General features: G+C 41.1%; 2 protein-coding genes across 2 annotated transcripts; both read right to left on the bottom strand.

The window, feature by feature from the left end:
* Positions 1 to 7008: 7008 nt before the first annotated feature.
* LOC133726442 (beta-glucuronosyltransferase GlcAT14B) lies at positions 7009 to 10680 on the bottom strand. Its single transcript, XM_062153993.1, has 4 exons — positions 9885 to 10680; positions 9720 to 9795; positions 9493 to 9608; positions 7009 to 7962 (listed from the first exon to the last, which is right to left on the bottom strand). The coding sequence occupies exons 1-4, from the start codon at positions 10474 to 10476 to the stop codon at positions 7448 to 7450; spliced, it is 1299 nt and encodes a 432-aa protein (XP_062009977.1). The 5' UTR covers positions 10477 to 10680; the 3' UTR covers positions 7009 to 7447.
* Positions 10681 to 13313: 2633 nt separating this feature from the next.
* LOC133726441 (pentatricopeptide repeat-containing protein At5g39980, chloroplastic) lies at positions 13314 to 15674 on the bottom strand. Its single transcript, XM_062153992.1, has one exon. The coding sequence runs from the start codon at positions 15541 to 15543 to the stop codon at positions 13501 to 13503; it is 2043 nt and encodes a 680-aa protein (XP_062009976.1). The 5' UTR covers positions 15544 to 15674; the 3' UTR covers positions 13314 to 13500.
* Positions 15675 to 15800: the final 126 nt, after the last annotated feature.

Here is a 15800-nt window from a genome sequence, read left to right as displayed (position 1 = left end):
TAAACATCGGAGCGTCCTCCAGTATTGATTCATGGACATAACTGTAATCAGAGACAATCTCATGAGAGGGATTCTATACATTGATGATTAGTTTGTGCCTTACTCGCCCTCTTCTTCCTTGGGTGAGTGTCAATCGAACCAAGTGGCCTCCCCCTCTTCCTTTAGGGAGCCACGGCCTCAACCACACCTCCACTAAGTGTGGTTGCAGCGCCTCTATCTGCGGCACCGTGCCCCTTGTTGGGGACTTCTAACCTTGCAGGCACATTTGCAGCTGGTATATGTGATCTCGTCACTTTTACGATATCAGTAAACGCATCAGGCATCGAATTTGCTACGTTCTGAAGATCGATTATTCTTTTCACTTCAATTTCACATTGTGAAGTGCGGGGATGAAAATGAGACAGAGTGGGGACAAACCACGACAATTCCTGTCGTTCCCTTGGAAAATCCTTTTTCCTATCTCCCCCTAACGACGGGAAGACTATCTCATCAAAGTGTCAGTCCGCAAATGTAGCGGTAAAGAGATCGCCTGTCAAGGTTTCCAAATAGCGGATAGTTGTTGGGGATTCGTATCCAACATAAATACTTAATCGTCTCTGATGACCCATTTTAGTGCGCTGTGGGGGCGCAATAGGCACATATACTGCTTAACCAAATATGCGTAAGTGTGAAATGTCAGGCTCATATCCAGTTACCAACTGGTACGCAGAAAATGGTTGGCTAGCTGTGGGTCTGAAACGAATAAGTAAAGCTGCGTGCAATATTGCATAACCCCATGCAGATATAGGCAGGTTGGTGCGCATAACCAATGCCCTTGCCACCATCTGTAGCCTTTTGATGGTGGCTTCTGCGAGACCATTTTGTGTATGCACATGGGGTACAGGATGCTCTACATCGATCCCAATAGACATGCAATATTCATCAAATGCTTTTGATGTAAACTCTCCAGCGTTATCAAGCCTTATAGACTTGATAGGGTGATCAGGGTGGTGAGCCTTTAAACGTATAATCTGTGCTAGGAGTTTTGCAGCATTTCTTGTGGACACTAAAGCGACATGTGACCAGTGTGTCGAAGTATCCACCAGAACCAAAAAGTACTTAAAATGGTCCGCATTCTGGATGGATAGGTCCACAGATATGTCCTTGTATCCTTGGTAAGAATGGAATGTTTTGTTTTGTATCTTTAGCATAGGAAGGTCTCGATCCTGTTTTTGTTAAAGAGCAGGCTTTGCAAAACGAGTGATGTGCCTTTGAGATAGTCAATGAGGCATAATGGGAGGGAGGTAGTGCTTCTGGTACTTCAGAAAGCAATGACTGCATTTGAGCAATACTAGAACCGACACCTTGCAATGTGACGGATTTTTGTCCCATTTTTTGTTTCACTCGAAAGAAGGGATGTCCATATGAGTTTTTTGAAATACGAATCATCATGTCACGACCGGGGTGCCCTAGGCGGTCATGCCAAAGCCTGTATGAGTCAGTGTCCCACATTTCATTATGGGTGACAATCTAGGATTCAATGATCCAAATCGTAGTGAGGTACAGTCCACTAGATTGACTCATGAGTTTCTCTAAAATGCGTTTCCTTCCACATTCATTAGAGGTAATATAAAAGTATTCAGTTCCATTCTCACAGTTTGTTTTTACATGATAATCGTTGGCATGAATATCTTTGATACTTAACAAGGTTCGATTAGCTCTTGGTGCATACAGAGCGTATCTCATATTCTTTAGAGTATTTGTATTTATGTAGAATGATAATTTTTTCATCCAAATAATTTTTTCTTTTTCTAGATGTATTGCTTTACATCTTTATAGTGCAATTTTGAACCATGTAAATATGTGTAGTAAATAAATTTGAATAAATTCAGTGCTTCAGAATAAAATTCAAAATTTATTAATAAGCCAACGATAATCAAATCAAGGTCATGTTCATAAATCTAATTCATCAAACCATTATTGAAATAAACTTTAAGACCAAGTAATAGTCTAATTAAAAATGAGGCATTATGCCTTCATATCTGTCTTTGGAAAATAAATAGATAAAGCAGGTCAATCAAAATCTAGTGCATCCATTGACTGAGCAAGTTCCTTGTTGCCATTGAGGTCTGCAATTGTGAGGTTGACATCTAGGTCATGACCTCCTTCTTCCATATAGTGAGCCTCTTGTTCTTTAGACTCTCTATACCTCTTGTAATTGGTTGCTACTCTGTTGTTTGCTTGGCAGTTCTTGTACCAATGCCCAATGAATCCACACCTATAGCATGGTTCATTGTCAACTCTTTCCTTTGGCATCTTGTTTCCATGATCCCCATGTCCCTTTCCACGTGGTGCATTGTTGCCACGTGGGTAGGGATCAGCACGTCTAAACCCCCTTGCATTGGAGTTATTTCCACCTTTCATTTTTCCATAATTAGCCTTGGGAATGTTCTTTGTCCCAGTGGGCCTGGCATTGTTTTTCAAGAGAACCTTTTTATGTCTCTCAGCCACTTGCAGTAGGCTGATCAACTTATTGAAGGTTGTGATTCTTTTGTTGTCATAATCCAACTGATACTGGTTCGCTAGTATAAAAGCTGAATTAGGAAAGGTGGTAAGAGTCTTGTAGATCATATCATCTTCTGTGATTTCCCTTCCACAGAAATTGAGACGTGCTTTTAGGCGCAACATGTCCTTGTTGAAGTCATTGACCCTTTTGTAGTCAAGCAAGCGGATTCCATTCCACTGAACAGCCAGTTCTGGGAGCAAAGTGTCATGAATGTTCCCAAAACGTCCCTTAAGGGCATCCCACAGTGCTTTGGGTGTCTTCAACTGAAGGTACTCCCAGCGTAGGCTAGGATCAATATGTCGCCTCAGAAAAATTAAGGCATCTGCTTTCACCTTATTAGATAGTTCATCATCTTTGGGATCAGTAATGGTGGCAGTGTAGTCTTTTGCCACAAAGGCAGTTTCCATATCGGAAACCCAACGATGGTACTCAAGTCCTTCTGAGTCCAAGATGTCAAACTCAGGTCGAGTTGGATCAGCCATCTACATAAAACAAGAGAGAAGATATAAAATTACGCAGTCATAAAGACATCCACGTAAATTATTTTCCAAACATATGAATTAGATTTCAAGACCAAGATTCGTAATGGTCACATTTTTTTCGATGCTATGTGAAAATGCTTTATCACAGTGTGTATGGATAATGCGCATGAATTTTCATTATCATGGCAAACCGCAATTTTTTTTGTATAACATTCTAAAAATAACAATAGCACATTTAATAATAAATAAAACATAGCATATAAACATAAATACCAAAATATGTGTTACACATACTAATATCAATAATATATCATGCGTAAAAAAATCACGAAACATGCTTAACAATTCATAATAAAAATATAAGCAATATAATATAAAGCATGCTTAAACATAATTATATAAATAACAAGGCATGCTTAAAATGATCAAAATTATCTTAACTAAACATGCTTAATAACAAAAAAACATGAACAATGAAATATAAAGCATGCTTAAAAATAAAAAACATAAATAAAATTCACATGCTTGATTAAAATCATAAAAACAAAATAAAGAAAACATACTTGATTTCAAGAAAACAAAACGATCCTAGCACACGCGCGTGTTGATGCAGGCGTGCGTAACAATGTTGTGTTTTTCAGCAGTGGGCTAGAGTTTTTTTTCAGTTTGGGCCGGATATGCTCTTTGGGCAGGCCCCTTTACTTTGGGCCCCGTTTTTTTTTTTGACAATTGGGCCGGGTCCTTTTCTTTGGACCGGGTCACACCGTTTTTTTTTTCTTTTTTTCTTCTTCTTCCTCTTCCTTTTAGCTCTCTTCTTTTCTGCGTCTTCTGGGTTACAGATGTGAGTTTGCAGGTGGAGGCTGCACGGGCTAGCAGGAAGGCGGAGGTCGTTGCAGGCGGGCTGCTGGAGGCGGCGCTAGGCCCGTGTGGGCTGATGCAGGCGCGGGCGCAGGGGCGGAAGGCCATGGGCGCTGGGCTGCCTCAAGAGTGATCTGCGCAGGCAGGATCTGCTGCAAGCCGGTGAAGGGCAGGCGCAGGTGTCGGGGCTATGCCGCGTGGGGATGGGGAGCAACAGCAATGGGGTCGAGGGCCTGGACCGAGGCTGGAGGCGTGCGTGCGGGCTGTGCTGGCAGCTTGTTGCTGGAGGCTTGCGTGTTGTGCGCAGGGGAGGAGGCCAGTGAGGTGAGGCCGGTGGTGTGTTGCAGGCTGCAGAAGGAAGAGGCCGGGAAGGGAGGTAAGGCCGGTCTGAGATGGGCTGCTGCTGCTGGGATCGGCGTGGGGTGAGGCCGGTCTGGGGAGAATTTTTTTTTTTTTTTTTGGTTGTTGGTGGCGGCAGAAAAAGAAGAAAATATTTTTTTTCTAGGGTTTTTTTGTTCAACAGAAAGAAACTAAACAATTAGCCCCCTAATACTCTTTTTATTGCATCCCAATAATCATATTATTGCCTCCTAATAATCATATTATTGCCCCCAATAATCATATTATTACCCTCCTATAATCATATTATTGCCCTCCAGTGAATTGCATAAACTCCCAAAATCAAAATGAATACACTACAGACACAATTGATCAATTTATATGTTTAATTCTACATGTTCACTTTTTTCTTTTTTTTCCCTCCCCATTCTCGGTGCTACCAGTATACCAAAAAAAAAAAAAAATTGGCCACCCAAAATTTGCTCTGGGCACCAGATCGGTGATTGGCGCAACCGGGACCAGTGGAGACAAAGAAGGAGAGCGCCGGAAATCCGACTATTCAAACGGTCTTGTCGCTCGGCATCTGGTCGTCCGGCTGGAGAGAGAGAGAGAGAGAGAGAGAGAGTGCAAAAACAGTATAGATCGGAGAGAGAATTCTGATTCCTCGCCGTGCCGGACTCGAGAACGACGTCGAGCAGGGGCTGGAGGTGGAGATTGATAACAAGGTTGATCGAGGTCTGTGTCGGCGTCGAGCATCTGTCGGATCGTGCTGGAGTGGAGCATAAACAGGTTTTTCGGCGGTCTGGGTTGTAGTCTGGTGAGCTGGCGGTGTCGAGTTCTGGTCTGGAGTAGGATTTCAGGCATAATTCCAGCGATAGTGGGGAGGGAGAGAGAGAGAGAGAGAGAAGTCTGCGTCAGCGTTGAGCATCTGTCGGATCGTGCCGGAGTGGAGTATAAACAAGTTTTTTGGCGGTCTAGGTTGAAGTCCGGTGAGCTGGCGGCGTCGAGTTCTGGTCTGGAGTAGGATTTTCAGCGTAATTCCAACGACGGTGGGGGGGGGGGGGAGAGAGAGAGAGAGAGAGAGAGTCTGGGAGGAGAGAGAGACTGAGGGGAGTCGAGAGAGAGAGACTATGAGGGGAGTAGTTGTTAATTAAAATGAGGGCAATACTGTCAATAGATGTTAGATTGGGTAAATGGGAGTAAAAAAACTCTTAGTGGAGTAAGTGGGCAATTTTTAGGCTCAAATTGGGTAAGTGGTCACAGCCCCTATTTAAAATTCATTGAGAATATCAATCTTAAACAAATTAATAGGTACCTTAGTGCGGCCTTGGAGTCCCATACTTTTCTCTAATGTGTACTTATTACTTAAATATAATGACATGCATGCACATTTGGTTCTTGATTGGGAACTTGAGTATTGGATCCTAAACTTGAAACTGAATCCCATGCTAGTAGAATGAAGCACACAATTCACGTTGCATAGTACATTTTAGGATATATCTTATATAATTAAGCCAATTCTTGAGGGAATGGTTAAATTTTTAAACTATCATATATACCCTCACATAATATAGATATTAAGAAACAAATTATTTCTATATGAGAATAAGATAGTCAATAGACTATATCAGGGCCGGTCCTGACATTTTGAAGGCCTGAGGCGAACATTCATACAATTTTTTTCCTATAATAAATGAACTCAAATACACTAGTAGCAATGAAAAAATGGAACTAAAAAATCTATATTGTATTCTTAAATTAGAAAGGACATTGGTAGAAATGAAAAAAAAAATGTTTAATACCAAAAGAAACCAGAGAGAGAGGGAGAGAGTATAAAATGAAACTATTTTGTAGCAATGAGAAAAAGAATGTGCTTAATACAAAAGAAACCAGAAAAAGAAAACGAATGAAAAAAAGAAAAAAAAAAGAGAGGGAGAACATAAAATGTAATAGTTTTGCCTCGAACCTAGGTGACTTAGAAAGCCACACTACACAGTTACCGTAGCTCTAGAGTGGTAGCTTGCTACTGTGATGACAAAGAATATATATAAATGCTCGCTGAACTACAAGTATACAAAAAAAATAAAAGCTGTCGGAGGCCCGCCGGAGATCGGTGGCTTGAGGCGACGGCCTCAAGCTGCAGCCCTCAGGGCCGGCTCTGGACTATATCATATTTGAAAAATTACAATACCTCCTATAAAAAAAGGAGAAGCTTCCTCAAAATAGGGAGAGAAATTGCTGTAACTTTCTTAATTTAAAAAAAATAAAATAAAATAAATTGATGTAACTTCTTTAATTTCAAAATAAAAAATAAAAACGAATCGCACATGTTAATGGGCTAGTACTAATGGATGCCTGAACTACTGATTCGATGGCTTGACAAAACAGAGCCACAGAGGTATGATGTCTCCCACTCTCCCCCTCCCCAACGGCCCAACAAACATGCACCCGTGATGTGATAAAGGCTGCTTTAGCTAGAGCTCGATAAGCTCATCATCATCTGCTTAATTTTGACAGGCTTTGGCAATAGTTCTTTGCCAGTTTCAACTTTCAAGGGTGTTGAGATCTGATTCGAAACAAAGCCAAAGGAAAAGCAAAAGAGTCTCTTGAACTACATGTAAACAATCACTAGCTAGCTTGAAATGCAGCAATTCAATTTCAGTGGCTATCAACAGTTCGTAAAGTACGAATTAAGCGCAGCTGCAGGTTGATCTTATAACTAATTAGACTGAAAGATTTGCGAATTCATTATATGGAAGCACTAAGACTCTAAGAGAGACAGAATCAGACAAATATTCTTTGGATTTCCTCTTTCAAATATACATATTCCCAGTTGTTCTTACACCACATCATTAGTCTCAAGAAACAATTTACTGCCGGACCATGTGAAATACAGTATCAACATTTCAATGAAAAAACAAAAAAAAAAAATGTAAACGGGAAATGGTGACCTACAAACCACCCAAGTGGTGCATACCATGTCATCATAGCGGGAAGCAATCTAGCTCAGTAATTGATACAATTCACCACATTCTTGGCTCTGTAAATCAAAAGTGCATACTCTGAGCCATTTACCATGTCAATAGGTATGTGCATACTTTGAGCCATTTTCTCCCCCGACTATAAGAAAATACCATTTCCCTGAAGATACTGTATTCCATCGTCAAGTATAAATGAACTGAGTAGAACTGGGGAATGATTCAACAACAGTTTTAACTTCTTGTCATTTGCACTGTTTTGGTCGGAAATTCTCGTTTGACATTAGTGAGCTGATCAAAAGTTCTAGCCTTTTTGCTCCAGGACTAGGCCTGAGAACTGTGGTATTACCAATAACAGAGCATGGATCAGACCCATTTTCCCTTCTTCCTGTGCACCAACCACCAGGAACAAGCATGCCTGGACCCTTAAATAATAGCTCAGAATCAATTTTGTCAAGCACTGGATCGTCTTTGCGAAACTTTCTTGCAAATGGAGCATTGCTGCTAATCAACCTTTGCATATCTCCAAGGTTGAGGTGGTGCGGATGTTGCTTGGGAGGATTGTCCCATGTTATGAAATGTAGGTCAGTATTCACAGTTGTGTTGCGGAACTCTTGTGCATTACAGATGACAGTGTGAAAGTATCCTTCTGGGGATGATATAAAGTTTGCATAATACATGAGAACAGTTCGAGGTAGGTTGTCCCATCCCCATATACAGTAGTCAATAAAAGGCTTTGAAAGTGCCATCCAAGCAGAACCTGTGAGGGAAAGCAAATTTTTGTTAAAATAACAATCATAGCAACATAATATGTTCTTACAAAAAGGAAACAGGAAATGATTTTGATTGGAGAACTGTGAAAATTTTTCAAGGCCAGTTGGAAAGGAGCAGCAAGTGGAGAACTGACAGGACACTGGTAGGTTTAATTTTTTTTTTTTTTTTTTTGGTACAAACACTGGTAGGTTTAATTTAAACACGTATCAAATGTCCAAAACCTACAAAGGAAAGGTCAGACGTGTACTATGATGCTAAAAGGAACTATGACGAGTGGTTGGTGAATTTATAAGCAGAATAAGAACATCAATTTTCCAGAGGACCTATAGAATACAATGCTTCCTATAGATTAATTCTCAAGTTATTCATCTGCTATCAGATTGAAAACAGGCAGGCATACTGACAACATCCTAATTCTAGACAATAAGAAAATACCCAGTGCATATCATGGGTAGAGAAAGAACAAGCATATCATGGGTCATGGACTAAAATTTTATAAAGAAGCAACATAGATTCAGATTATGTAACTAAATACACTTGAATACCATTGCCAACAATTTTATCATGTTAATAAGCTAACTTGGATGCCTAATATAGAAGAAGGGATGTAATAAGCAGGGTCCAGAGACACACACCTATTATAAGCTCTAAACAGTGAAGGAAGAAAATAAAAATCCTTCTAATGAATGATCACATTCCAAAAGATATTATGTATTAACTGACAAACCTATTGGCTCTCTAAGATAATTGTTTTAGTTCCCCAAAAACAGATATAGATTTTACAGAGCCAGAAAGGACAGCAGATCAACAGATACTAAGAACTTTAGATATGCATCTGTGAACATGATAGATAAATTTATTGTTAAAATGCGACTGTTGTTGGATCATCAATATGATGTTTTCTGTCTCTGTCTCACATTTGTTCATTAGGATAAATGAAATTGAAGCAAATTATCTTACAATTGAAAAATTGTTTTGTTGAAAATGATTTTCCTAGAAGGCAATTAAGACTTCAACTCTAATTTTCCTTCTAACACTCCTATATTGTGCTAGCTTAAGCAGCCACCAAACTTGAATTTAGACTGCAAACCAGAAGGTCTACTTCAATTGCACCAAAAAAACCTGTTTCAATTGCACTTTTTAATAGTTAAAAGTTGCTGCTAGTTATCCATCTCATGTTTCTATGTGACATTCCATTTCATTCAATATCCAAAAACAAGGGCTGCTATAAATTGACAAAATCTCATTGTCTTATGCATTGCATTTGAACACACAGCCAGCAAGAATCAGTAATGTCAAAGCTGTTCCAATTAAAACCAATTCTTAATTCTACATACTAAACAAGTTTATTCACCAAAAACTCCAACCAGAAAAGGACAATGATTTGCATTGCATTAGAGGAATCAAAGATTCTAACTTTGCTCTGATGTCCTCAAATCTAGTCCTTCTCTATCATCAACCATCCAATGAAGACACTTTTCGTAACAAATTTAGACGGATATCAACAAGTTCATACCTGTAAAAAGCTTGAAAGCTGTTGGCACACTCCGGCGCTGCGTAACCCAAAACACATCAGCCTTCTTTGTCATATACAACCCAGGATCCACAATTAAGGGCTTGGCTCTTTGGTACCTATAATCACACAGCATTACAAAACCAATGAGTAAAAAGTTCTCAATCACAAATGGAAACAAAAACAATACAAATATGGAGACTAAAGATAAAAAGGAAAGTTGTGCATACTCTTTCCATCCAATGTTGCTAGTATGATCAATAAAATTAAGATCCCGCGGCAGGTACGAAAATGTGTGCAGCAGATCTAATCAAATCACAGCAAAAACCAATTAAAAACAGAGCAAAACCTCCACAAATCATGGACCAACAGAGTCAAAGCCCAAGTTGACTCACCGTCCTGAGTGACAAGCGGATAATCAGAAGCACTGAGATTGATAAACCAATCCCAATCGCCGCCTTCCTTGAGCAAAATCGCCGCCGCGTGGAGCGTGTTGGCCACCATAGTCGGGCCGCGGTAAGTGACCAAATTAGCCTTGGTGATCATCCTCACGTTGCCAAACTTGACAAAGACCGGGTGGGTAGAAACGTAATTCTGCAGATCCAACCGCTCCTCCGGCGGCGACTCCAGGTCCAAGTGCACCACGTACTGGTTGTGCGGGTGGTAGAGCGCCTGTAACGTCCGCTTGAGCATCTTGCCGTCGCCGTTAGAGCCCGAGACGAAGTAGGCGAAGCGCGGCGGCGGCGGGAGGTAGGAGACGGGGAGAGGGTGGAGCTTGGATTCGATGAAGACGGAGCTGGAGAGGGAAATGGAGTAGCGGTAGAAGGGAAGCAAGGGTGAACCGTCGGGTGAGGTTAGCGTGGTGAGGAAGAGGAGGAAGAGAGAGACGATGGAGCCAATCGCCAGCGGGAAGATCCACTTGAGCTCCATGGTCTTCTGCTGCTGCTGGTGCCTCAGATGCATGTAATAGCTCTTCAGCTTCTTCATTTTTTTTTTTAACTATCGGAGCTCCGGAATCGAAATCCGGGTTCTGGGTGTTGCTCGGAAGGTTCAAATCTGAAATGGGTAGTTTGTGTTTTGGAGAATGATGGTGGAAAGATTGAATCTTGGTGGGTGGGAGTTGATTAAAGAAGTGACCTTTGCTTTGTGCTTGTGCTGTTATTTTCGGTTTGAGTTTTACTGAGTTGGGGGTAAAGAACTGAGAAGGCTTTTATAGGGGGATTTTTTTTAAATTCTAATTATTTGGTTAATTATTTGTTTATGTATGATAATTGAGGTTTTGATTGGTCAAGTGGGTTTGTACTATACGTACAGAAGAAGGGTCAAGGATTAGTACTCGCCGTGACAGCAGGGTTAAGGGTTAGAAGTCTACTCATTTTGGTGTCAAAGACGCTTAGGATTGGAGGAACCAGAAGAATACAAATTCGAGCACTGTTCATTTCTAGCATAATTTCAGGAGGGAATTTAGAGCTTAGATTAGGTGATTTAGATTTTGTTGGGTTCCCTATTTTGGGGTTTTCTTGTTAGGATATATGAGGGTAGTCTTTCCATTTTAGCTTTGGCATAATGGAAATTGCAAAAATGAAGGTAGGTGATCCAAGTTTTGAATAGTTTCAGCTAATAGCATAATTATAGGACACGATGTAGAACTTCCCCTTCCTCTTTTGGGTTTTTTTTTTTTTCATTTTATAAGGAATTGTTTTCCCAAAATTGTGGGTCTTTTGCAATAGGATTATGGTCAACCAAGAACAACTTCAAGTAGGAATATTGCATGCTTGAGAGGCAGGCTATCTTATCCCCTTGATTATTGATTAAGGACCTTACTCAAGTTGTTTATTTAAATAGGTTTCCAGAAGTATAATGCGTGCCTCAAATCATTTTTGATATGTCAACTTTGAGTTCTAATTAACCATGATCCTTTCATTCTTCTCGGGATAAATAACCACATTCTACCATTGAATTGGGAAGAGAAATTAATCTGTAATAAGCATTGAATTCAAAGAGAGAACGCTTAATTAAAAAAGAATTAGGACAGTTTGTAATGGATTGGTTCATAATTATTCTATAATCCCAATATAAAATTGATAATAAAGCAAATTCATGTGTATTAAGTCAAATGATCTTTTTAATGTTGAAGCAAAAGAACTTTCTTCCCAAGCTTTTATTAATTAATTGACGCGACTGGCCAACCACATAGAAGAATATTTAAAAAATTCCCCCTTTCACATTTACAATGGATAAAGAAAGGTAGAAGAAGCATTTAGCATGCTGATTATGATATTGCGAGGGTCAGCACCCGGCAGTGAATTTCACGTCTTTGGCAACCACATGAGCAGAACTCACATTTCACGGCCAATTCGATGTGGACCTCCAACTTTGGGGCCTGTTAGCAGCTACCTAATTAATATTATTCAACAGGTCAACAACTTGGAGGGTTTTTTGCTAGGTAGTTGCATGAATCAGTGGAAGGAAAGTTGGGAAATAACCACCATGAAGTTAGGCATACCGCATAAAGCCATTTAAGATCTAGACTTTTCGGGTACATCATCGAAGGACAGTGACAGGTACGCGAGGATGAACCCGATAAGGCGAAGACTATTCAACTTGGTTAGAGAAGCAGAGCTAGTCAGCAATGAGATATGAAAGATAAGATTCTCTTGGCTGTGCACAAAAATGAGGGTAGAGGTAGAGGGTGTTATGAAAATGTGATAATAAGGGCCAATGATTGTAGTATGATATGCGCTTTAAATTGAATAGTGAATAGAGAGCAAGGTATCCCCAGAACTCAGAAGTTAGAAGCAACAAAAAGAATAAGTTGAGTGACTTTTTACTTTATTAACTGTGTCTACTTGCAGGAAGATCAGTAGAAGGAAAGAATTGATCGACCTACCTAAAACTCCCATAGTAAGAATCAGGGGTCCAGGACATGGAGAAAGACTTCATGACTTTCACTGTCCACAAAGGTGATTCTGAAAAGGATGCTTCAAAGTCTTCTTGAAGGCTTACTGGCAAAAGCAAGATTCTTGTTTCAACAAAAACAAAATTTAAAACCATACAGTAATTTACAATGCAGCTAACTTTTGGAGAAGATAGATCTCAAAGGAAACAGAAAGTGATATCTAAAGTTCAGAATTAGCTGACCGTTTCCAATCTGATTTCCTCTACGTCACAGCAGCATTGAAAAGTCTAAATTAATATAGGCCAGGGGCTCTAGTATAAAAGGCAAAAACTAGTGTTGTTCACTTCCCCGATTTAAATGAATCAGCAGCGCTGTTGCGATCTGCAATCAGGGCCGGTCCTGAAAATTAAGAGGCCTAGTGCGAAAATTTAAATGATGCATTATTAATCACGATCTCAATTAGAAGAACTAAGAAAAAATGATTGGTATAAATAGAAGAAGAAAATAGTGGACGCCTAAAAACATCAACAAGGAAAAATAGAGAAAAAAAGAGAGTCAAGAAACATAACAGAAGATCGAAGAAGAAAGTTGAGAGGCCTTAGGAATGAAAAGAAAAAAAATATGTATTAAAAGAAGAGAGAAGATCACAAAATAGGCAAAGAAAAATTAAACAGAGCTAAGCACCCATGGGTTTTGAAACCCAAGACCAATCAAGCCTAACAACTTAAGGTAAAGTGGCCAACTGAACTGAACAATAATTCAATAACTCTCAACATTCTTGACATTATCTAAAGCCATTACAAAATTGAATTCAGAGGCCTTCGAAAACCGGAGTCCTTGTGCGGCTGCTCCATTTGAACACCCTCAGGGCCGCCCCTGTCTGCAATCTACTAGAAGAAAAGGATCCGCCTAACAGTCATCAGAGTTCTCAAGTCCTTAACTGGGGATACAACCTTTATATTTCTGCTTGTATATAGATAGCACAGACATTCATGTCCAAAATGTGAAAACTGATACTTTCACTCTGTCCAAGGGAATATATACAAAGTCAGTACAATATCTATATAATTTGGAAAAAATTTAGAACACATGCTGTGGACATCTGTATAGGTTCATGATTTCAAAGCTCGACTTTCATTCATCCTGTTCATGATCCGGTATGAATCATTAAGTCTGTTTGATCTTTCATAGATGCCGGCAACAACAAGATGCAACTCCTTTTTGTTGATGTTGGGATCGGAGACCAGCCTCTCAAACATTGCCTCTACCGTCTTAAAGTCCTTTCTAGCACCATAAAGACTGAGCATTTGGAAGTGAATTTCATCAGAGAAAACACATCCTTCTTCCTGCATCTCCCTATATACAGCATCAGCCTTCTCAAACTCCCGTAACTTTCCATACGCGTTGAGAACTAGACCAATCACATGGGAAGCAGGAAAGTATCCTGCCACTCGCATATTCTCAAACACTTCAATGCAATTTGCATACTTTCGGTTTCTTGAGAAAAGATCAATCATACAACCAAACACAGATATATCCTTCACCTCCCCAGCCTCAAAAGCCTGACGGAAAACCCATGTCGCCTCTTCTACACGACCGGCTCCAGAAAGAATGGTAATTGCAGTCTCCCTCGGGATATTGTCTGGGCGCTTGAGCTCATGAAGCAAACGCTTAGCATGAGCAACCAAACCTACTCTCTCATACGATACAATCATTGTCTGATAAAGAACCTGATCAATCTCAACCCCGGAGCTCCTCAGCTTTTGAAACAGCATTGCTGCCCTGTCCAATTTCCCAGCCCTACCCCATATGGATATTATTGTCGAGTATGTAATGGCATTCGGTTGAATCCCTCTCTTCTGCATTTCCTGCACAAGATTTGTAGCCTTTTCATGCTCAAGTGACTTCCCATAAATCCTAATCATCGTATTGTACGTGACGACATTCTGCTCCACATCCATTCTCTGCATCATTCGAAAAAGATGAATGGCTTCCCCGAAAAGCTCAGCATCGCCATAAACCCTCAAAAGAGTATTGTAACTAACAACATTCGGCTCAAGCCCCATCTTCCTCATGCTCCAAAACAACCTATCAGCCTCCTTCGCCATATCCAGCTGCCCATAAACATCAATCATAATATTACACGTCGTGAGATCAAGCGGACACTTGACCTCATTCATCTCCGAGAACACAGCCAACGCCTCCACAAACTTGTCATTCTCAATGTACATTGTCAAAAGCGTCGAGTAGCTAACAGTATCCGGCAAAACCCCCACGGCCCTCATCTCCTTCAGCAAAACCCTGGCCTCCCTAAACAACTTTGCCTTACCAAACACATTGATCATCGAGTTATAAGCCACCAAATCCGGCATTATCCCCAACCTCTTCAGCCTGGAAAATATCGAAATCGCTTTGCTATAATCACACAGTTTCCTAGACAGCTCAATCAAGTTGCTATACAGCACCAGGTCCCCGGACACACGGTCCTCCTCCATCTTCTGCAGCCACGAGAGCGCGGCGTCGAACATGCCGGACTTCCCAAACGCGGTGATGAGAGTGGAGTAAGTGTAGCGGTCCGGCGCCAGAGCTCTGTGGCGCATTTCGTCGAACAGGCCGTGGGCGATTTCCCACTGCTTGGCGCGTAGGACGTTGCGGATGACGACGTTGTAGGCGAAGACGGAGGGAGAGTATAGGGCGACGTCGTTGATCCAGTCGAGGATGGCGAGGGAGCGGCGCCAGTCGGGCTCGCGGGAGAGGAGGGAGACCATGAAGCGGATGGAGAGGTTGCGGGACTTGTAGGGGGAGAGGAGGGAGTTGAGGTCGTGCTCGTTTTGGGTGGCGCGGATTGAGGCGGTGAGGTCGTCCATGTCGACGCTGTGGTCCAGGAAGGTGGTGCCTTGGAGCTTGCGGCGGTGGCGGGGGGAGGGTTGAGACGGCGTCGTTTTGGGGTGGGGTGGTGTTCTTCTCCAGACATCTTTGGAGGCGGAGGAGATAAGGGGGGAGCGGGGTCTGGGTTTGTGGGTGGTGAAGGTGAAGGGTGTGACGGTGTAATTGTGGGGTTTGGTGGGGGGTAGTGATGGAAATGAGAAGGAAGAAGAGGGAGGTGGACATGGAGATAGTTGCATTGAAGTTGCAGAGAGCGAGAATGTACACATTTGTTGATAACAGAAGTATTAAGAGTAGCAGGGACAGACTCAAAAGATTGAAAATTTAGTATAAATCAATTCAATTTCCTTCTTCTTTTGCTGTTGAGGGGTCTGTCCGTTCTTATTAGCAAGGAGAAAATGGGGCGGAGCATTTGGCTCCACAATTTGTAAACAAAAAACTTTATTGTTTTTTTTTTTTTTTGGTATTATTTGTTCTATTATCCACTATTAGGCCTGCTGGTTCTGGGCCCAGGGATGGATTTTTG

The sequence above is a fragment of the Rosa rugosa genome, chromosome 1, assembly GCF_958449725.1.
Source record: "Rosa rugosa chromosome 1, drRosRugo1.1, whole genome shotgun sequence".
Lineage (NCBI taxonomy): Eukaryota > Viridiplantae > Streptophyta > Magnoliopsida > Rosales > Rosaceae > Rosa > Rosa rugosa.
This window is presented reverse-complemented; position numbering and strand designations above follow the sequence as displayed.